The following is a 22,315-nucleotide window of genomic DNA, read 5'->3' on the forward strand; positions in this document are numbered from 1 at the left end:
GTCCGGAGGGAGAGCAAATGTATATGAAAAGGGTCATCAGTTAGAGCATTCGCCGATCAAGTTTGGAACAGAGTGGTCCCTACAACGCGCCTTGTGCACTCAGCTGTCGAACTGCAAGGATCACGGGCAACTTGTAAGCCGAGGAAACAAAATATAAGCAAGAACCTTTACGCTGGGAAACAAAACTATTTATCTCATCAGACCTAGCCTGATGGGATAAATACACATTTGCCCGTAAATACATATGCGTTTGCGGTCGTCAGGAGTTGTGATGCCATATATCTCTCTAATCATAGATTTTTGGGAATTATTATTGAGCGCACACTCATGGTCGAAGCATATCAGTATGCTGAAGAAAAGGTTTACCAATTTTTGTCATGTTCTTTGTTTTAAACGAGTATCAAATGGCGCCCAACTAAGCACTCCCTATTACGGCTTTACGAGACTCTGTTCGTATAGCTACGACCTGTACAGTCTACCGGTACTATCTAATATCAGCATTTTCTGCTTGCGGACTTTAGCAAGCGTGCAAGCGCAGGCGCTCAACATATTTCTTGGCTTGCCTCTAACAAAGGCACGATTGAAGAGCCGTGTGCCTGCGAGTGCGTTGGCAACGAGTGCGGCTGCGGTCTCAACATATCGGCGCCGCCCAATATCGATATACTTAATAATAATAATTAATAATAATTGGTTCGCAGGAAAGCAAAGGCGCAGTATCTGTCACACTTGTTCTGTAGACACCTGAGCCGCGCCGTAAAGGAATGGAGGAGTGAAAGCGGAAAGAAAGAAAGGGGTGCCTTAGTGGAAGGCTGCGGAGTAATTTCGACCACCTGGGATCTTTAACGTGCACTGCATTCGCACAGCACACGGACGCCACTTCGTTTCGTCACATGAACAACTTAGTCGGTATTTAAGCGTATACTTGCACAACACCGTTCTCATTCACTGATGGAGATTCTGGATGAGCGGCTGGACAGAAGTTTTTCAAGTGCACTCCACTGCCATCAGTCGTAACTATTATTCTCTCCCATGTCATCCACCCAACCGCCATGGGTGATGGATAAACCTTTGGCGCGCCTGCATGTTCCAGGGGTACTGAAGAACATCGATGTCATAACTGTATATGCTCACGTCTACACTGGCGGATGTGTTTTAGCACAAGCATCGACTGCAGCCGTGCATGTCATACCTGGTCATAAAACAACTCTCCGGTTCCTTTTATGGCATATAACTACATCAACCCACTGCTAAGCTTGTGGCCTTCGGGAGTCGATTTGCTTCCAGGGGTTGCAGGGGTCAAGTGCAGCTAGCACAGAATCGGGTTAATTGGAGAACTATAGGAGATGCCTTCGCCCTGAAGTGGGTATAATCAGGCTGATGATGATGATGACATCAAAAGTTTGCTATATTCACGGATTCAAATCCTGCACTACAAATTTTAGAGTTTCGTACGCCACACCGCCTATACCCGTCTCTGACACTAAGCATCACGGAGCTCCTTACATCTGCCCGCGCCCAAGGCCACATGATAATATTTCGATGGATCCCACATCGCGGACTCGATAAAAATGAGCAGGCAGATGCTGAAGCAAAGCGCGCCGTCAACAGTGGCCTCCAAACAGTTATGCCTTTTTCAAGGGCGGATACCACGTGTCTTCTTTCGAGCTGTATGGAGAGTGCGACGGTAGCTTACTGGGCCTAGCCAGTCACCCAAAACATCCGTCCCAGTATACTAGATCGGACACTGCAATTTTCTGTTCCGTGTGAAATTCCGCGCCATCATGCATGCTTGCTCTACAGAGTGCTTTTAAACGTGGCATTCATGTGCAAATACTTGCATTTACTCCTCGGAATGTTCTACCTGTGGCATTACGGAGACCGTGGAGCACATTTTAGTGGTGTGCATAGTGTATGCGCGCCAAAGGATAATGATAGCCGCTTCCTTGAAGTGTTTGGATAGCACGTCTCCTTCGGAGGAATCAATACTAGATACTTGGCCAGACAAATCGAAAGGTCTAAGGCAATGCGCGCGGGCTCGTTGTTCTTGAGCGACACGAGGCTGGACTCGCCCTTGTGAGACAGTTATCGCTTAACTGTGCATGTGTATTTGTTTCATAGCTCACCATATACCGTCACTCATCACCGTTCCTCTTTCTTCTCTTCCCCTTCCCCAGTGCAGAGTAGCAGGCCAGATGTTCAACTTTCCGGCCTTTCCGTCAAATGAGCATATCTTCTATTTATTGGTCCTATACTGGAGGGATACAGTCAACGCCACAACTATATGCATATGTCCTCCATCCCTCTCTCTTTTTCTTTGTCCTCGTTGAGTGCCTTCAGCCTGGGGGGCCGGCTCGCTGAGCGACCTCTCGTCGCAACTGGAGGAGGTGCAACGCGAAGCTGAACAGGAGGATACCAACAGGACGGTGGTCTGGCCCAGCGACAGCCGCCGCTGCGAGTGCTTGGGCAACGAGTGCGGTTGCTGTCTCAACATATCGGCGCCGCGCTTCGGAATCAAGCAAAGAGGTGGGGGACAAAACGTATTGCACTCGCGCGAAATACGGGAAAAGAGGGAAGTAGGGTCACCAATAGCACATTGTCAGGCACTTTATATTTCGACTGCTGACGAAATCTAATAAGGCGCTTACGACATGTGGATTTGGAGGGCGCTACTGCATGAAGCGCGCAAATACAAAATTGGACTCGTTCCGCGTCGAATAAACTTGGCAGCAGAAGCAACTGCTAAGAGCAATATAGGTATGTTTTGCGAGAGCTAAGCGAAGAGACACAGAGACAAGGCCACTGCAGTTCATCTAGAAAAAAAAAAAAAGTCTACGTTTTAGCAAAGCAGTATTATGGCAGCCCGCTTTCTTCGAAACAAGATTTACCAGTTTTCTTTGGAGACCCTGGTGCAGAATATTCTCGGCTTTGTGTCGTAATAAAAATTGTGTCTCTCATTTTTACTCTCATTTTTCATGAAACATTCAGCGCTACGGTCTTTACACTTTGTAAGTACTGATTTTTTTTTTGTTTTTAGTCTCTAGCTTACGTAAGCTTATAGCCAACAATTGCTGAAGGGATCCAGGGGTAACGACATCGACCACTGCCTAGTGAAACGGTTACGTTTTAAATATACTGCGTAAGCAAAAAACGTTAAGCTAATCACGTACGCCGCAGTTTTCTCATTGGGTCTTTCCAAATAATGGCACGGTCTTCTGAAAATGCGCTGATTGGAACCTTCTTTTACGTGCATGCTGTGCGACAGCTCCCAATTCTGCCTTTTTTTCAGCACTTCAAAAGGCAGCCATTTTTTAAATCCTGCCTCGTGCATCAAGGCGACCACGGGAGGTGATATCAGAGTTTTATTTTTGCAAAACAGTGTACAGTAGTTTTTTTTATTATTATTTTTTAAATCACGCCCCGTCGGTGGCTTCCCATACACGAGCGATGATTGGCCGAGCGCTTCACGTTGCTTGAAAGTGGCGGCGATGTTTTGCAGCCTGCAGCAACCTGACCTACTACCCTGACCAGTACGCACTGAGCTTTACGATCACCATCGACGACAACGTTGTTCTCAACCGGACCCTGTCAGGTGAGGAGGTGACACACGTGTGCGTCAGTCGGCATGCGTCGGCTGACGCCTACAAAACACGGGGGAGACGAGGCTCGTCTATTTTTGCAGTACAGGATGTTTTACGGAGACTGAAAAAAAAACAACAAAAAAACATAAAGTACCTGAAAACGAATGATACACTGCGCATTACAAATGAAGCAGTATCGTAACAAAATTGGGAGACTAGGATTAAATTTATAACCGCGACACATGCGCAAACTATATTCCGCGCCATCAGGCATGTTTGCTACATAGACTTCGTTTAAATGTGGCTTTCACGCGCAAGTACTTACATTTAATTGGACAGGTGGACTCGCCGGAATGTTCAACTTGTGGCATCCCAGAGACTGTGGACCATATATTATTGGCGTGCCCAGCGTACGCGTGCGAAAGAAGTGTGCTAGCCGCTTCCTTGAAGCGTTAGGACGAGAGGCCTCTGTCGGAGGAACTGCTGCTGGGCGCTTGGCAGGACAAGGGGAAGGGTGTCCAGGCAGTGCGTGATCGAAATTAGCTAGGCACTTCCATGTGACAAGATTTTGTAGCCCGCTATCAGTAATAGCCATATCGCTTTTCATGTCTTAAAAAGTGCGATTGTTGTCGGCGCTGCAGCGGGCGGAATGATGAATATGTGCTCACGGATCCGTACTAAAGTCACTTTTAAGCCGCACCTACAAGCACGCATCATCTGACCAAGCGCGCGTCACGTGACCTTTTCTACCGTGCTCGCCCATTACTAGGGTCCCTAGAAGTATTCTAGGGACTCTACCATTACTCCCTCCCAGACGCAGCCAAAAGGATCGCGTGACACGTGTGACGTCGCCTGACGTATGTTCGTAGGCGTGGCTGCGTGCTCGCCTCACCCGCATGGTTTCAGTTTGGCATATGAGCAGAGTCATAATAAAACGCGCTGCAGCCTACAGCGCCGATGAGGATCGCGTTAGTGAAGACTGATGGCTATTACTAATAGTGGGAAACAAATCTCCATTTTTTTTTTTTTGGTCAACAGCGCGTAATGCACAGGTAGGGAACACGAAACACGACGACGCAAGCGCGTAATGCACAGGTACGGAACACGAAACACGACGGCACTGGCGCTGTGTCGTCGTGTTTCGTACTCCGTCCCTTCTATTGACCAGTATCCTATTGACCAATATGATGCACGAACAACTAGCACGACAGCTTGTCTCACTCAGACCTCCGTTTACAAAGGGAGAGACGCCTGACTGTACTAAGTAGTACGTGTTTAACGCTAGGTTCCGGGAAACCGTACTTAAGGACAGCTGCTTTCTGATTTCCACCGCCAAGGACAGCATTGTACCGAAGAAGGCGGCCATTTAACTCGAAACCCTGGTTTTGAATATACACCAATTCCACGGGTGAGAAGAAAAGTGCTTATGGCGTAGTTGAGCTGGCTTGTGCGGTGGACAAGCCGCGGGCTGTGAGGGCGCTCCGTTGGGCGTGGAAACCAGCTGTTTTGTCTGTTTTGCGCATTTTAATAACGCTTCATTTTTCGACACCATATAGAGGTCTCCAGATGAATCCTCAACAAGGACGTCATGTCCACTTATTCAGATCTTGAAAAAAAAAAAAAAATCGAAACTGAAAGGTATATCTTGCGCAATCCGCAGAAGGTGCGTTTTGCTTTAGCTATATATGGCATGCGTATAGAAACAATGTGGTGACTTTATTCAGGCAGAGTTAATTTGCCTATGCGCTTATTGCAAAAAAGAGTGGAAACTTCATCCGAATGTTCCCAGTCCCTGACCAGCCTTAGAAACCAGTTGTACGATTGCCCTTTCAGGGCGTTTTAATTACTGATGTGCCAGGAAATTTATATACCATCTTTATAAAGAATACGCATACCCTTTTTGAATGACAGAGCTGCGATCGGCCTCACAAGCCAGCATAGTTGTAAGCACGAATAGACGGTTTAAAAATTCTCGTGTGGAGTGTATGCTTACGACCTGCTTACTCCGATACGTTGTCCTTGGAGCCTGAGGAGCTCGCGCGTCTCGCAGGGCGCAACCCGCCGGCGGTCTGCTGGCCCGAGCAGCTGGCCCAGCTCTGCGTCCGATTCTACAACATGACTTACCACCGGGCAGAGGTGGACGGCTGCGTTCGCCTCGAGGGCGTCATCGCCCATGAGGTCATCGTCAGCTACGACGTCGGCTGTTACGTGCTCGACGACGACGCTGTCAAGACGCGCATCTCGGGCTTGCGGAAACTGCTCCTAGACGCCATCCGCCACGCTCCGCGCCCGGGGCTCTGGCCCGAGGGCATCAACGAGCTGGACGACGCCGCAGCTCGCGCACCGACAAATAGATGATGTTGCTGCTTCTCGACTTGGCAACTGTTTGGAAGTCAGTTTTATGCACCGCACACTGCCTGCTTCCGATACAAGGTTTAGCATACCCAAAGTGCATGAGTATGTTTCTCGTACACGGCATCCACATTTCAAGAGAGAGGTCAACATTAATTTTTGGCCTGGAAAGAGAGAGACGCAGTAACCCAATGGAGGCACTTTAGCGCTGTAAAGGAAGTGCGTACTTTCTCGTAACCCCCTATTTCTATGCTAGCAGTAGTTCACTTTAAGAAAAAGTTTGTATAGAGCTAAGCTTATAATGAATCAATTAGCGTGGCCTGACTGGCATCAGCCGTCAAAAGACCTCAAGCGGTAGAAGGCTCCGGTACAACCGCTCCGTGGTTGTACGCATATATAGGCTGGTGAACGCAGAATGAAGCTTTGCTGTCCATCCCGCTCTCTTCCACAGCAACGACGCAGTGCACTCCGCAAAGCCGAAGCGTCCGCACCGCTACACGACTGCCCAAGCGGCTCGGCCGATCGGACCTGAAAGGTGCAACAACTGTCGCCCCTCTCCGACTGGAGAAGCAGGTGGCATTTCTTCCCCGCTCTCCGGCCGCCGCCACGGCCCGGAGGCGAAAGCCTCGTAGCCATTGCCACACGGTTACACACTACCACCTCACCTAAATAACTTTTTCACAGCGAATACTATCATCAAGAAAATATGCCACTAAAGGCATCGAGAGTCAAATAACTGCGATATACAAGACACGTGTTCCTTATAACGATTGCCACGTTGCAAGTGAATGGTAGCAACAATGCAAACCCACCCTTGCGAGTCCCAATTACGTTCGGCCAGATCGATAGCAGCATGCTCTTCTTGCCTTCGTCGACGATGAACCGAGCGTTCGTTGAGAACCTATCTCGATGCATGCTCTACCATAAGCCCTTGTGGACAGTAGACAAGGTCTTCCCGCTCCTGTCCCCCAGTTACGTGATTAACGAGCCTTTGCTATTTCCCCCAATTTTCGTTTCATGAAAATCCTATAAGTGGCTGAAATTCTTATTTGGAGTGCTTTCATCTTCTTTTACGAAGCGGTTCGAGCGTTCACCGAGAGTGAAACAGTCAATGAGCTTTCTATTTTCTTACAAAAGAGTGACACGCTGCCAACTGCGCTACCTCCCTTCCCTTGCCTGGCACACCTGGCTGGACGACCGCAAAGAGAACCTATAGCGAGTCATGATCCGCCTGGCCATCGATAATGGGAGTCTAAATTAGACTGGCAATAAAAGTGATTTCCTCCTTTCCTCACAACTATACCCCTCCCTACAGTTGAAGACAGTGTATTTACCTCCTTATGTCCTTGAGTGAGAGTGACTCGGGAGAAACTATTGAAGATGAGCAGTCTCCTCCAAAAGTTTAGAGACCGGGGGGTTAGCTTCTAAGCCGTGTACTCGGGCCCCGGCAGCATTCCTGGATTTCCTATACCATCTGAGGGGACAGAACCGAAAATCGTATACATTCAGAAGATTCAGAACGGCGAGAATGCATTACGAGCCATATAATGTGGCTTGGGCAAAGACTGTAAGTGGCTGCAGTGCACAGGACCCCATTGTACCAATTCGTGTATTTGAAAAAGCCACAGTGTGCATTGGTGAGATCACTTCAACAGAATGGAAGCTGCTATAGCTATGAGCATCGTAAAGAGCAGCAGTCACTAATGCAAGCGCGGATATCTTTATCCTTTAGGTGTTTGCGAGCAACAGACGCTAGGAAGACAGCAATATGCCAGCTGTTTCGGGGAAGCCTGCCACGTTGTTGTTAAAAATAGCTCGCCAAATGAGCATACCCAACCTGCACCATATTTTTTATGCGGGCGACATTACCCTCTGGTGCACCTCAGGTTCGCATTGAGAGATAGAGACCACACTTTAGCAATGTCTCGACATTATTTCCGCTTGCAGTATAGTAATATTATATATTATATCTATACTATATTACTGTCGGTGGACATCTGAAAACAAGTGATAGTGTTTACTACCAAGCTATACAGTGTGGTAAATTCCAATAAACATTCAACTAGTACATATACGCGTTTAGTTGCAATTCGAGATTTGTAGCTGGTAGTGTATAATACCCGTATCAGTTTTAAGCATTTCTAAAACGCAACTGTACTTCATGCTGTGGCTCAGGTTCGGCGACATTCATCTACGTGCGTCACTCTGTGGTGCAAGGTGCCATGTAAGTGACTTCCCGCCTCGGCTAAAACGGCTATTGTCACGGAGGGCTTTAGCCTCGGCTGAAGCTGCGAGCAGAGCAGTGTGGGCGTGATAGAAAAGGCCGGGTAGCACTGGCGAGCGCCGAAGCGACGACTTTTACGCGGTAGCGTATACAGCTCGTTCGGTCGAAAAACCGTCGGCGTAGTAGTAGTCGGCGCCGCGCGTCGGAAATAATCGGGGGCTGCGTAAAAAAAATCGTATCATGGTAATTTGTAGTTCTAATGCTTGATAATTGATTGATGTGCGAAAGGCGATGAGTTAATAATATCATCGGGATTAATTGATGAATTAAAGAACTAAACAATTGGTAAAAGAGGGGTTCAGAGCTGTCAAAATGGTCAGAGTGAAAGGTGCTAATGAAGAAATTCAGTGTGCAATAGATGAATCAGTTAACTGAAATAATTAAAATGAGAAATGCTTCCGATAGTGTCAAATCATAATTTGCAGTTCTAGTGATGGATGAATGCTTGGTGTGTGATATGTGAAGTTAATTAAATCATTGTACATAATTTATTAATTGATGGATTAAAGAAATTAAGAAATGGAAAATGGGGTTCAGAGGTGTCAAAATGCTCAGAACGAAAAGCCAATTCTTGATGTTGCTAATTAAAAAAATTAGTGTGCAATTGATCAAATAATTAAGTTAATAATTAAAATGATGAATGCGTTTAAAGGTGTCAAATGGAAATTGATAGTTCTAGTGATTGATTATTGATGTGTGATAGGCGAGGACGACTCAACGAAATCATTGCAACTGATGAATCAATGAAACGAAAACTGAAAATTTGAGAAAGGGAGTGCAAAGTGTCAAAATGTTCAGAATGAAAAGCCAATGCTTGATGATGCCAATTAAGAAAATTTAGTCTGCAATTGATAAATTAACTGAATTAACCGAAAAATGCATTCAAAAATATCAACTGCTCAGAATGGAAAGTCAATATTTTCTGATGCTAAGTATCGGTTTATTGAAATAAAAAAGGGTGAAAAACATCGTCCGGCGAAGGTTGTGTCTCCCTAATTTTGATGGACGTAGTCCAACGTGGTCCGCACGCGCGCCACGTGCGAACTGCGTCAGAAATGACCCAAATTGGTTGAGTCACAGCCATAAGGACAATTGCGCTTTCGAAATTTCAAGAGCTCATATATGAGCATTGGTAATGACCAGCTACAAATATCTAATGCATTTGTTTACATAGCCTACTAATGATCTAGCATTAGTAATTGATCTACAGGAAATGAAAGGCGCAGTATCTGTCGCACATTCTCTGTGGACACCTCTTGCACCGCACCAAGGTTCGCACACAGTCGCAGTTTCGCTTTTTGAGTCCACGTTTTGCGTCAGCGGTTTGACCTCACCAACATAAACTGTTAACGCTTTCGCGTTAATGAAAAAAAAAAAAAACAATTCGCTGGTGTTCAACCAGACTCCACCTATTTGCAGAGCGGAAGCTCGACACGGTTTGCTGTGGTTCAACTCCTTCATGGCTGTCTGCGAACGTCAAGGACAGCACAGCCCGGTCTAGACGACACGAAGGTGTCGAAGCATCTTGAAGGGGGAGGTCCCAAGAGATGAGATGGGCAGAGTGGAGGGAAAAGGTAGGCAGGGGACTGGAAGGCTGTGTGGCATTGCGTCAGGCAATGTTGTATATTTGGGGAGGTATACCTCCCCGAAACCCACCAAAGACCCACCACTATCGCGAGCGAGCTTTTGCCCTGTGCTGACGATCGTGCATGACAAGGTTGAGAGCGCTGTTTAGGAACACCACACTTTTTGCCCGCGAGTTCAATGGAGGACGAACGTCCATGATTTTCGGGTATTCGCAAACTTGTTGCAGTTCTCTTTTTATATCATATTCACAAAGCGAACAAAAGACCGAAAACATGTTCTTTTTGCCACAGGTCGTAATGGTGGTCTTTTCCGCGTCCACGGGTCCTTTTGTCGGTTTGGTTCTGTTGGCGATTGCATTTCCTTTCGTGCATTCCGAGCAGTACAACCCAAATCGCAAACACAGATTCTGTTCACAATAAACTATTCGAAATCACGAGTATTGCTATACTATTGCTATATTTTTATTGCGTAAGCAATACTACGCCAGGTTCCAGCCGTCGCGTAAACCCGGCCGGTAGCCACGTTTGACCTTTAGAGTAACCGCACATAGGGCCCCTCTTCAAGCCGTCGGGTAAACCCGGTCGGTAGCCACGTCGCGCCGAAGAAGAAGAAAAGAAGAAGCTACATCGGCTTTGATTACGCAACCTACCGGGTTTAACTAAAGCTAAACCCCAGCTAATTTTTAAGCGCCCGCTTCAGTTTAGCTCTGGCCGAAGTTTTCCATTCGCCTTTAGGCGAAACTGTGGCGCAAAAGTGCGCCTTGTAACTGCATGTGACAAGAATTTCTATTTGGCGCAAATGGCGCCAAAGCACGCCCCTCCTCTAGCCTGACCCAAGAGTGCGGAACGGACCTGCTTTCATCGCCCGGTTAGCTTTTTTTTTTCTATCGCTCGCTTCCTAATGCATTAGCTACTTACGAGGGACGTATTATCGCACTGCAGGTCGCATTCACCCGAATATAAGCCAACCTCGATTGCAGGTCGATATGCGAAAACCGTAGGATGGGATGCTGGCAGTAGCAGATGCAGAAAAAATATGTTGCTCAGCAAAGTGGGCATCGGACCGACTATCGCTTGCAATTACACTAGCAATACATCTTGTCAACCAAATAGTAGCGGCGTTTACATGGGCCCGACAGACGCAGGTTGAGTTATCGGGTCGAAAACCGGTTACCGGGTTCATGTAGACCTCGTCGGGTCGATAAGACGACGGGGCGAGTCCAGTCTACTCCCGCGAAGGGAGTGGTTTGACTGGACTTGAACCCGCTGCAGGAAGCATGTAAAAGCTCTCTGGTTGAGTCGGGGCACAGTGGGAGGAAAACAGTACGGAAAACGCTAGAGATGCTCGAGGGAAAAACCGGAATCGGACGCCGTCTGCTAGTCTGCCTCGACGCGAGGTACCGCCGTAATCGCCGCTCGTCCAGAGCCGGTTCTGCGCTCGTCGGGCCGAGTCCACTCAACTCGACCATCTGCTGTGGGGTCCATATAAACAGGGCTGATGTAAACGCTGTCGGGCTGGCAGGGCTGGGTCGAGAAGTCGAGGGGTCAACACCAGCGCAGGGGGTGGGTTGACTATACTCGACCCCGCTGCAGGAAGCATGTAAACATTACACGCTGTCACGTTGAGCCGGGGCAGAGAGAACAGTACGGAAAATGCTAGAGATGCGTGGGGGGAAAAACGGAATCTGGTGCAGTCTGTTAGTTTGCCTCGACGAGAGGTACCGCCGTAATCGCCGCTCGTCGGGTTCATGTAAACCCGGTAGGGTCGAGTCCACTCAACTCGACTCTCCGCTGTCGGATCCATGTAAACAGGGCTCATGTAAACGCTGTCGGGCTGGGCCGAGAAGTCGAGGGGTCAACTCCGGCGCACGGGGTGGGTTGACTGGACTCGCCCCGCTGCAGGAAGCATGTAAACACTACACGCTGTCGCGTTGAGTCGGGGCCCAGCGGGAGAGAACAGTATGTAAAATGCTAGAGAGGCGAGGGGGAAAAACCGGAATCGGGTACCGCAAACAAAGGTGGCGCTGCGATTAGCAGCGACGTGGGGTGTAGGCAAAAACGCAGCATGCCTACACAGCGCCAAGCGACGCTGCCTTCGAAACCAGTTCGCGCGTGCGAATATACTGAAGCGGAAGCTTCGCGTGTGCATGTAAATAGTTTAGCTTATGCGTGGGGACTAGTTAAGCATTTCTGCAGCCGATTACTGCAGGAATCACCCGGCCTTTAAGAGCTGTATTGGCTTCCTTCGCCTTGGCCTCAACAGCGCGCGGCTACGGTGGGTGGCTGTGTAGTGACTGATTAATTTAAATGAAAACGAGAAAGCGCGACGTATAAGAAAAAATAATAGTCAACACTGTTCAACTCCCAGGCCTGTATGCTAGTGCATGAAATGAGGACAACGATATATGAATGTCTGGAAGTATTTTCATATGGAGACTTTTTTGATGGGATTACCGGCAGATATAAGTAACTCGATATTTCTAGCTCACTGTACCTGCAAATTAAGTGATAGAATTTCATCGAATAAGAAGAACTCGATGTTTTAGTTATTTGTAACATTCGCCTAAAGTGCGCTGCCAAATTGTTCTATCCTGCCCGATAAAAAGGCGTTTCAAGTCTGTTTAATCGTACAGACCCGTCAAGGTCATTCATAGGTTAATATATACATGAAGGCTTTTAAGAATGCTCTTATTTTGTTTTCTTTGCTTTATAGGAGAGATGCATGAGCGCAGACACAATGTTCTCCACAATCTCTTCCAGCGAAATTTAAGCGATCTGCTGAAATGTTTTAATATAATTGGAACATTTTTATTCAAATGCGCGTCATCTTATTCTGCTTGTTTTGCACCCCTCATTGCCGAATCTATTTTTGGGAGATTATACTTTATATGCCATATATAGCATACTTAAATACCCTGCTCGATGAGAGCTAGGTTGTACGTGGATATTTAACCAGCGCTGTCCCCTATACTCCTTCTTGTGTCCTGTTTTGTTCGCTGGTTGCATTATGCTTGATATTTAATTCGTTCGACAGGTCTTAATGACAGTAAGAAAAATTAAATAATCGGAGAAATAATGCTGCGTGGTTTTGCCGGGATTCTAAGGATGCTTACTCGCTTTATAGGACCGGCGATGACGAGTCACTTGTAGAAACTCGCGAAAGTGAAATCAGAAAAGCTACCTCACAAGTCCAGGCCGTTTCAGCAATATCGCGCTGGAGTGACCGCTGAAAGTAGCTATACAGTTACCTTCGCAGCAGGTTTTGTGTCCTTTCCCTGTACGAACATAGACACGGGGCAGTACTGCAGGTGAATGGAATGTCACAGCGAGGCTTTTGCTGCCTTCGATTAAGGCCATAGGCATACGGAATATCGCTTCAAAACTTATGCTCTTCATAGTATACAGACCAAAACATGCATGACCTGCAGGCGTATGTTGTTGCGCTCATCTTCGTGCGGCCGATTGCAAACGAAGTGAACAAGTTTCAATGCAGAAGTGCAACGCACGTTAGCTAGGTTTCTTGCTCCGTGGCTGCGAATGCAATCCGTCGCCAAAGGGTCTACTTGTTGAGCTTAACGCCGCTGCCCCTTTCGCTCTCATCTTTATCTGACCGCAAGAAACATGTGAAAACAGGTGCCATTTTCTTTTTTGTGCCTCGTGGCCCAACCAACCGCACCACAGCTTGCAGGAATGTCAGGAATTTTGCTCGAAAACACAGCAAGCGCCGAGCCAGCCGAGCATCCAATGCAGACGACGCGGGTTTTTGCCCACACCCCGAAAGTCACTGCTGTCGCCTGCGCCACCGCATCTGCGGTGGCGCTGGCGCAGTGACTTTCGTGGTGTAGGCAAAAGCGCGGGCCGTCTGCATTGGATGCGCGGCGATTGCTGTGTTTTCGGGCATAATTCCCAATATTTCTACGAGCTCTGGTGCGGTTGATTGCGCCACGAGGCACAAAAGGCAAAATGGCACTTGTTTTAACATGTTTCTTGCGGTAGAATAAAGATGAGAGCGAGGGGCAGCGGCATTGAGCGCGACAAGTAGACTCTTCGGTGACGGATTGCCTTCGCGGCTAACATATATATGCGTTGGAGTTCTTCACCGAAACTAGATCAGTTCGTTTGCAACCCTTTATTATCATGATTGCTTTTCGGCGGCACGACGAATAGCGCAAGAACAAACGCCTGCAGCTCGTGCCCATTTTGATATGCTATTAAGTTGTATACGAAGTTTCGACGCGATATATTCCGTCTGCGTATGATCCCGCAGGGAAGTCACTGCGAGTTCTATTCACTTGCAGTGCTGCCCGTGCATATGTTTGTACTTTCACGAGTTTCAACCAGTCTCTTCATCACCGGTTCTATAGTAAACATTGTTATGATCCGGGCAGTCCCGCAGCATTATTTCTCATTTCTAAATTTTATTTTTGGAGGTCATTATAAGATCCTGACGAACGAATTAAATATCCACGTACAATCTAGCTCTGATCGAGCAGGATATTTAAGTATATATGGTACATGGAGTTCAATGTCCCAAAGAGGAATCGACTATGAGGGGTGCAAAATAAGCAGAATAAGATGATGCGCATTTGAATAAAAAATTTCCATGTATATTAAAAAAAGCTCAGCAGATCACGCAAATTTCGCTGCAAGCGATCGTGGAGAACGTTTCATCTGCACTCATTGCGTCTCTCCTATAGAGCAAAGAGAACAAAATGAGAGCTTTCGTACTGGCATTCATGTACATATTAACCAGTGAATTACCTTGCTACATCTGTAAGATGTGATAGACGTCTTTTTTATCGGGCAGGCGAAAACAAGTTGGCAGTGCACTTTGCCAACATGTTAAAAAGATCTAAAAGATTGAGTTCTTCTTTTTAGATACAAAATTCTATGACTTAAGTTGCCGGTAAAGCGAGCTAGAAATGTGATTTATAGTTTACTATATATAGTTGCCGATAATATTGTTCCTTAGAGTGAGTGCTTGAAGCAACAGAAAGGCAGTCAATAGATTCGTCATATGAAAAACACACTTCCAGTCATTCATATTGTCGTCCTCCTTGCATGCGCTAGGAATAGGCCTGGGAGTTGAACAGGGTTGACGATTAGTCTTTCTTATACATTGCGCTTTCTCGTTTTTATTTAACTTAATCACTCACGGTCGTCGCCTACGTACCGCAGCCGTGCGCTGTTGAGGCCACGGAGAAGGAAGCCAATGCAGCGCTCTTCGCCAAGTAATTCTAGCTGTAATCGGCTGACAATGTGCGGAAATACTCTCCAGGCATAAACCAAGCTATTTCTACGTATAAGCGAAGCTTACGTTTCAATATATTCGCACGCGCGAATTGGTTTCGAAGGCAGCGTCGCTTTGCGCAGTGTAGGCACGCCGCGCTTTTGCCTACACCCCATGTCGCTGCCGATCGCAGCGCCACCTTTGTTTACAAACATGACGCTTGTCTATACTTTATCTAAAAAATATATCTGCAGCACTGCGAAAGGCAGAGGAACCCTTGCAATTGTGCTCCTACTGTCGCCCCCGCCAATTTGAGGAGCGAGGCGCGTAGGAGCGCAATTGCCTATTGTAGTGCGGGTGGTCCTGATTGGACCAGGGTGCCACTGCCTTTCGCAGTGCTGCAAACATCTTGCGAGACTTACTTCTTCGCCCCCCCCCCCCCCCCCCCAAACAGGGCTCCACCGTGCCCAGACTCAACTCGACCGTGTTTACATGCATTCTGCAGCCGGGTCAATCCACTCCCTGCGCCAGAGTTGACTCGACCAAACAGGGTTTACACGATCCCTGTAACTGTTTTTTAACGCGATAACCGGCTCCCGTTGGGTCCATGTAAACTCCGCTATAAAAGGGCGCTAAGGTGATGAGAAGCAGATGGGTGCAGCTTCTCTCGGTTAACACTGGCTAGATTAAATATGTAAGAGGAAGAGCCAGTTCTTTCTTATACATCAAAGTATCGCAGCTATTGTGATGCTATAAAGCTGTATGGTGAGACTAGAGCCTCGTGAACTGCACTTTCGATTCCGATGGCTTGTGGGTGGACAAGTGGAATTCCATCAAAACATTGTACTTGATGGCCTAGGGGCTTTACACATCTATGCAAGCATGCAAAACGAATCTTCAAAGCCAGGTCAGCAGCATAGCCTTGCGTTCATTAGGAACATGGAGCAATCACGACAGCTGTCGGCCGAGATGAGCAAACTCGCAGGAACTTCCGCGGGGGAATAGAGGGGTTGGAAAGGAGGAGTCATAGTAGACTCATAGTACTCGAGGGTCTTTTGCCTATACTCGTGTCTTGCGCATCATTTGAAAGAAAATACACATGCAAAAATTTGGTGCCTGCAGTTAACACAGCCTTCAATATACACTTGAGGTACGAACGGAGTCTGAAATTGTCACAAGTTTCTAGTGTGGAAAGGTCGTGCCTCTATGGCAAGCACGAAAATGATTCGAAGCCACTTTTTCCATCTAAAATAATGTTACCTTCACTGCAATACACATGAATGCATGCGGTCTCCGCACAAAATGTGTCACAAGGAAACAGCCACAGGATGAGAGCAGAATGCCACTTTTATTCTCATCTCGCACAACAATCGACCGATCGACAACAGTGCACATCCGCCGAGGGAATCTGCGTGGCAGCAGACTATGTCAACCCGCACGGAGCGGCACAATTGGCAGAAGTTGGCACTGCCTGGACACAGCCGAATGCTGGAATGCGCCCCCGGCAAATGCCAATGCACACTCGGCAACCGCACACTGCTTGAGACAGCGCCACCGAGGAAAACAAAGTGGGGCATCTGGCGCTCAAGCTCAAGGACCTTTAAAAAGAGAGGTCTCTATGAACGCGTTTTGTGGCGACCTTCGGCAAATCGCCTCTGTGCAACATCACTTTGATAAGAGCAGCAGGTAGCGAACTAGTGCAGCGTCACGTTAAGGAGGACTTCGCTCAGGGGCTTCACGCATCGGTCCCGCCCAGCCACGACTGCGAATGCCAGACGTTTACGTTGGCGGGCTAGCCCCGGTGCTGCGATCAAGTTTGTTCTTTTGTCCCCAGCTACAAGTTGCGAGATGGAACACACACACACAGGGAGCGGTGGCACAAACACATCAGCACCACTGCTTCAGGCCACGAATCTTCAGCGAAGTTAGCCCTTCGAGCGCTGCGACTTAGGGAGGACCACACAAAGGTAGGTCACGCAAGACACGACGGCACAAATGTGGGTTTATCCTAGAAACAGATGCTCCTGCATAACACGAAGACAGCCGAAACATTGGCACACCAGCAGAGAGCGGATAACCTCGCTGGCGTGCGAATTGTACAACACGGGCCCAGTGACGCTCAAAAAGAACAGCCTCTGGTCGACACCAAGTACTTGGCGTGCGAGAACTCTAGAGCTGACACAAGGAGACAATAAAACCCCCGAGACTTAAATCACAAGTTTGCAGTACTAGCAGCACGGGGCCTATGCTGCCTCGCGCACTTTTCCCAACCTTTCGTTGGACGTCGTCTGTATGCACAGGCAATGGGACTTGCGGGCATTTGAAGACCCGGAACACGGAATGAAATGACGACAATGGTGTTTCGAACATCTGCCGAATGCTTGGCTGTAACACCGGCAACAAAATATTCTCCGAGCTTCCGGCAAACCACACCGTCGCAACGCACACCGTGAGAAATGGCAATAGCTCAGTTCACAAATCTTCGTATTCGTTACTATTGGAGTAAATAAAATGCATAACGAAGAATTGTGCACAAGAGCTGATGCCCAGATGTCGCACTTCCAAGCGCAATTTCTTACATTCAACAACTAATTGGCGCGTCAACACCCATGGCCCTTATTCATGCCAAGCGTGAAGGGGGCTGCTGCACTGGTCGCCAAGTGTGCTGAGCACACTATTCACTGATGGGACTTATTGCTTAGCTACAGTAACAAGGCAGCACACCCTCTCCAGGCTCTAGCACAACGTCGAGTGACCGGGGGCGCGACAAACAAAATGAGCAGTAGAAACAACCCGTAAGTTTGACAAGAGGAAACACAACCAGACACTTTGATGCAACGAAAAAATACGACGTGACGGCCACAGGTGCAAGTGCTATTACATTTTGGATAACACGCCTGTAATGTGTCTACCCATCTCTGCTTCCATTTACTAAAAATATGACTCTAAAATCACATGAGCACTTGCCCAACAAGCTTGCAAGCCCTCATGGAGAGACCCTGCAACAGTTTGAAAACTGCATGCTCATGACCGCAGCTACGCGCCCCAGCACACCTTATACACAGCAGGGGGAAAAAAAAAAGGTGGGATGGAACATTCCCTCTGCAACACTAGCATATGGCTGCACACGTCTCCACAAAATACACGGTGCCTACTTAGTAGTGAAGCAAATGTTAAAGAGTACGACAAATAATGGATCTGGAGCTACCCCAAGTGATCCTTAACTAGCAGTGAAAACTGTTGCAGGGTCCCTTCCCTGTGATGCTGACCATCCTTCAGTGTGCTAATCCTCAGCACAAAGTCTGGCGAGGAGTGCAAGCTCCCACTTGACCCAATTTTAAGGCATGCTTCATTCCTCATAGAGACAACTAAAAAAGATCAGCAGCATCACAGCCCCTGCACATGTACAATGGCACACAAGAAAACTAAAGGCCGTTCAATGCAACGGGCACAGCCAAACCCTAAATTAAGTCTCCAGAGGTTGTGTATGCACGACTGCGCACTAAGGCAGCAACCAGGTGACTGCAGCTCATTACTCAGTGCAGCACGTGTGTAAACATAGAAAACTGACTAGCCGCATTTTCACATTGAAAAAAGAAAAGCACCCACACGCATACACACAGGTTGCCTCTCTACTCAACAAGACTTTGTCCCTCTGCATTCTCTAGCACAGGACGACAGACACACATTTCACCCTTATTTACATCAAAATAGTATGTGGGTCTTCTACTATTTATACTGTTGTGAAACATTATGTACATCACATTTGCACATGCTGCTTCCCAGCGAAGCACAGAAGCAGCCGGCTTGAGGAGGACTTAAGTAGGACAACGCATCAAGAGCAGGAAAACATCCTAGCCTAGTCACAAAAGACAAAGGACACACAAGCAGCTGTTTTTATACACAAATGTAGCAGTGCTGCACAGGGCTGAAGGCCAGTTTAAATGAGCAAATAAAATATTGGCCCTAGCACTATGCACATCTGTAGACAAAAAGAATGAGGCAGGTTGGCAATTCACCCCCTCCGCAAAATCAACGCATGCTCCCAGCAGATGGAAAGCCGCTATCGCAGGGCACTCCAGACACGTTTGTGCATGCAGAACAAATGCAAATGCCAGAGCCTTGCAAATTCCTGAGAAGCATGCAGCACTTACAAACAAAAAAAAAAAAAAACAAAAAAAAGAGAGAGAGAGAGAGAGAGAGAGAGAGAGAGAGGAAAGATTTGCAATTTTTCATGCACTGTATTCAGCTACTACATTTCCCACCTACTATCTTTTAAGCATGAAATGCTTTTAGCTCCAGTTCCCAGCACACTGAGATGACACCATGTGAATCTAAAGCTGAACATTATGTAGAACCCGACACCAAACTTTAATGCGGTGTAGACAGACCAGCTAGGGTTCCTGCTGCATCGAATCACTCGGCCATCACTGCAGCCCTTTCCGCTTTGCTTCGGACATCATTATTCCCCTCTTTGACATGTTCAAACAGCACTGCCGATGTTTTCAAAGGGTGCAAGAAAAGGAAAGCTAGAGCAGCAGCTAGAGGTGGCTCTAGAATGAGCTACCTTCTTCGGGGACCGGCGCTGGTACGCCAAGCACGATGAAAGTAGCTGAGCATGTAGCCACTTGCAAGCTAAGAAAAATGGCAGAGGCTCCAAGACTAGATGGTAGCTACCACCTATAAGCACTTTACCTTTTCATACACACCTTTTCTGTAATGCATTTCTTGTACCCATTTCTTGTACCCATTTCTTGACAAGGTTGACCGAAACTTTTCCCCCATAAATAACTTAAAAGCAGCTATTTGCGTTGTCTGTTGCAGCCACAAGGCAGAACATGTCTAAGCTGCAAATTTTTTTTCCTAGATTAAAAATTTGCAGAAAGCACATGTACAGGAGCTACATTTCGCTCTAGGCAACTGCTACCACTACACATAGTCCTAACATTTGAAACAAAAACAGCAATATCATGACAAGAATTTCCCTGGCCCCAATTAATAAACTGGTAAGCAAATCTGCACAAGCTTCACCCTGTACACACAACAAACATTTCGGTCAACTGTGCAAATTTTTGTAAGTGGTACTTTCCAACTAATGCCTGGCATTAATAAGAAGTCCCATAAAGTGATCTGTGTCATGCACCAGGTTGCTTTCGGAAGCATTTACAGGTAATAAATGCCTGGAAACCCAGTCCTCATGCAGAATCTACAACCCTTTCCTCATGCAGTAGAAACCTGCATCTCATTCTCTAGCAATAGGCGTAAAAAAATGTTCTGCAGGTATTGCAAAAGGGTCAACTTCAGTGTATTAAAAGACAGCATTGTCAAACTTGTAGAAGTTAAAAACAAGCATAAGTAAAACTCAATACAGCTTATCAAAGCCAACATCAAACTATAAAAACTCACACTGCCAGCTTTCATACCCATCAGCAATGTTATCCAGTGGACTTTGTCCAGCAATTATTTACAATAAAAATCTTAAAAAGTTGGTAAATATCAGTCGCCTTTGCAATTGTAAAACGATACTATTCAATTTCATTGTGTGCGTTGCAAGAAAAAAAAGGCCACTTCATTGCCACTTGGCTTCTGCCCAAAAAGAAATAAATTCCCAACACTGCCACCTATCTCTCACTGAACTGCTGAAGCAATGAAGGGCCCACCATTTGAACACAGACTCATGCACAGACTCTTTGTGTGCAAGACCCAAGAAGCACCCAAAGAGCTTCGGAATCGCTGCTGCGACACATTGAACTTGCTTCTGGCCTTCAACCCTGTGCGCATTTCTCAGTGGCCACCTATCTTTTCAGAGCCTCAAAGCAGGACAGGACACAGAAAAGAAGGAAAAGCAAGGTACTCGGTAATATCGCCATGGCACAGGAGCAGATGAACGCAACCATGATGCTCGTCCAAGCCACGCAGGGCTTATGGTAAGAAAGCCCCTTTTCCATGGAGTAAGGTATACAAGTAAGCAAGCATTCTACAATACAGTTCATTACCGCTAGAAGAGTAACAAAACTGGACGTCAGTCGTTTTTTTAAGCTCCGTCCTTTTGCCAGTTAACCCGTTTCCTCGCAGCATCAAATGATGCACTGTGCCACTTCACCATGCAGAACTTTACCTGGCACATATGTATTGCATTAAGCTGCAAGCACATTGCCTCCAGTATACCTTCCTCCATGGTGCGGCTCGATGACTGGGCCTCTACGACGTGTTGTGGGCTTGCCAACCACCCTTGCTTTGTCTGGAACAAGGCCCATGCTCTAGCTCTGTGTTGACCTGCTTGCTCGTGTGCACAAACACAGTGACATGTGAGGGCAAAGCAGCTGGGCGATGGAAGCGGAACCAAGCACTTGATTTGGCATCTGCTGGCTACTTCCACGGGGTTGCATCGGTCACCGCACTCCTCTCACTGGCCATCCTGGCAGCTGTCCATTACGCCGGCTAGCCAGGCAGCTACATCAACCTCTTTTGTTTCATACCTCTTGATGAAAGGATGCTCCTGTAATGACATGAAATTAACGGATTGTCAGGCGTGCAAACGCTGCGTAACTACGAATTTAAAATATGACACACAGATTACGTAGCTCTCTGCCGTCCCCAACCTCAACATTTTAGAAGCCAACAGAAAACAAAGTACAGTCGACGACCGATTTTTCAAACACCCAATTTTTCAGACATGCTTGAATATTCGGACTTTTTCCCGGCCCCAGGACATACCTTATAAAGTCAATGTATTACGCTGCACAAAATTTCAGACACTCTAGGGAGGGCTATTCGATTTTTCGGACATTCGAAGCGCCAACCAGGCCAACTGCCACACATATTGAGCGGTGTTGCCGCCATCTTGTTTGTTTACTTTTTCCTTCGATAGCCTCGAAACCGGTGCCGGCCTTGCGTGCCGCTCCTCAGCTAAACTGACGCTGGATCGAGGCTATATTATTTGCCTAGCACTTTCAGTTTCTGGGACAACGTCGCTGCTCGCCGCCAGAGTGTTTTTTTTTTTTCTTTTAGAGTGATCACTTCAACTGCCTGTTCCTCTGTGTGTTTGCCATGTGTGTCACGTGTGTTGCCGAGCGTAGCGAGTAGGCCTAGCCGTGGTCGTCGTGCTGATGCGAGAACTATGTTCTGTCGCTATTGTGGCTCGCATTTAATTGAATCGGCTTCAGTTCTTCAAGAAGCTGTTTCCAAATTTATTTATTTATTTATTATTATTTTTTTTTTTGCGTGCAATATGGCAGTGAGAAAGCACTCAACGGAGTCGATGTTGTGATCCAGTGATTGGTGG

General features: G+C 47.2%; 2 protein-coding genes across 5 annotated transcripts in view; one reads left to right on the forward strand and one right to left on the reverse strand.

The window, feature by feature from the left end:
- Positions 1 to 5,952, forward strand: part of LOC146202071 (uncharacterized) — an 11,878-nt gene extending 5,926 nt beyond the window's left edge. Inside the window, exons 2-4 of one of the 2 annotated variants that reach the window (XM_084583924.1) lie at positions 2,329 to 2,523; positions 3,497 to 3,589; positions 5,629 to 5,952. In XM_084583924.1, coding sequence (XP_084440050.1) covers positions 2,329 to 2,523; positions 3,497 to 3,589; positions 5,629 to 5,936 — 596 coding nt within the window. In that variant the 3' untranslated portion in view covers positions 5,937 to 5,952. The remainder of the gene's footprint in view (positions 1 to 2,328; positions 2,524 to 3,496; positions 3,590 to 5,628) is intronic. The other variant, XM_084583931.1, reaches the window with a different exon arrangement.
- Positions 5,953 to 16,359: 10,407 nt separating this feature from the next.
- Positions 16,360 to 22,315, reverse strand: part of LOC146202072 (dual specificity mitogen-activated protein kinase kinase 7-like) — a 41,641-nt gene continuing 35,685 nt past the window's right edge. For all 3 annotated transcript variants that reach the window (XM_084587915.1, XM_084587917.1, XM_084587916.1), the window contains one exon: positions 16,360 to 21,529. In XM_084587915.1, coding sequence (XP_084444041.1) covers positions 21,437 to 21,529 — 93 coding nt within the window. In that variant the 3' untranslated portion in view covers positions 16,360 to 21,436. The remainder of the gene's footprint in view (positions 21,530 to 22,315) is intronic.

Source organism: Amblyomma maculatum, chromosome 1 (assembly GCF_055883805.1).
Source record: "Amblyomma maculatum isolate TAMU_Amacu chromosome 1, ASM5588380v1, whole genome shotgun sequence".
NCBI lineage: Eukaryota > Metazoa > Arthropoda > Arachnida > Ixodida > Ixodidae > Amblyomma > Amblyomma maculatum.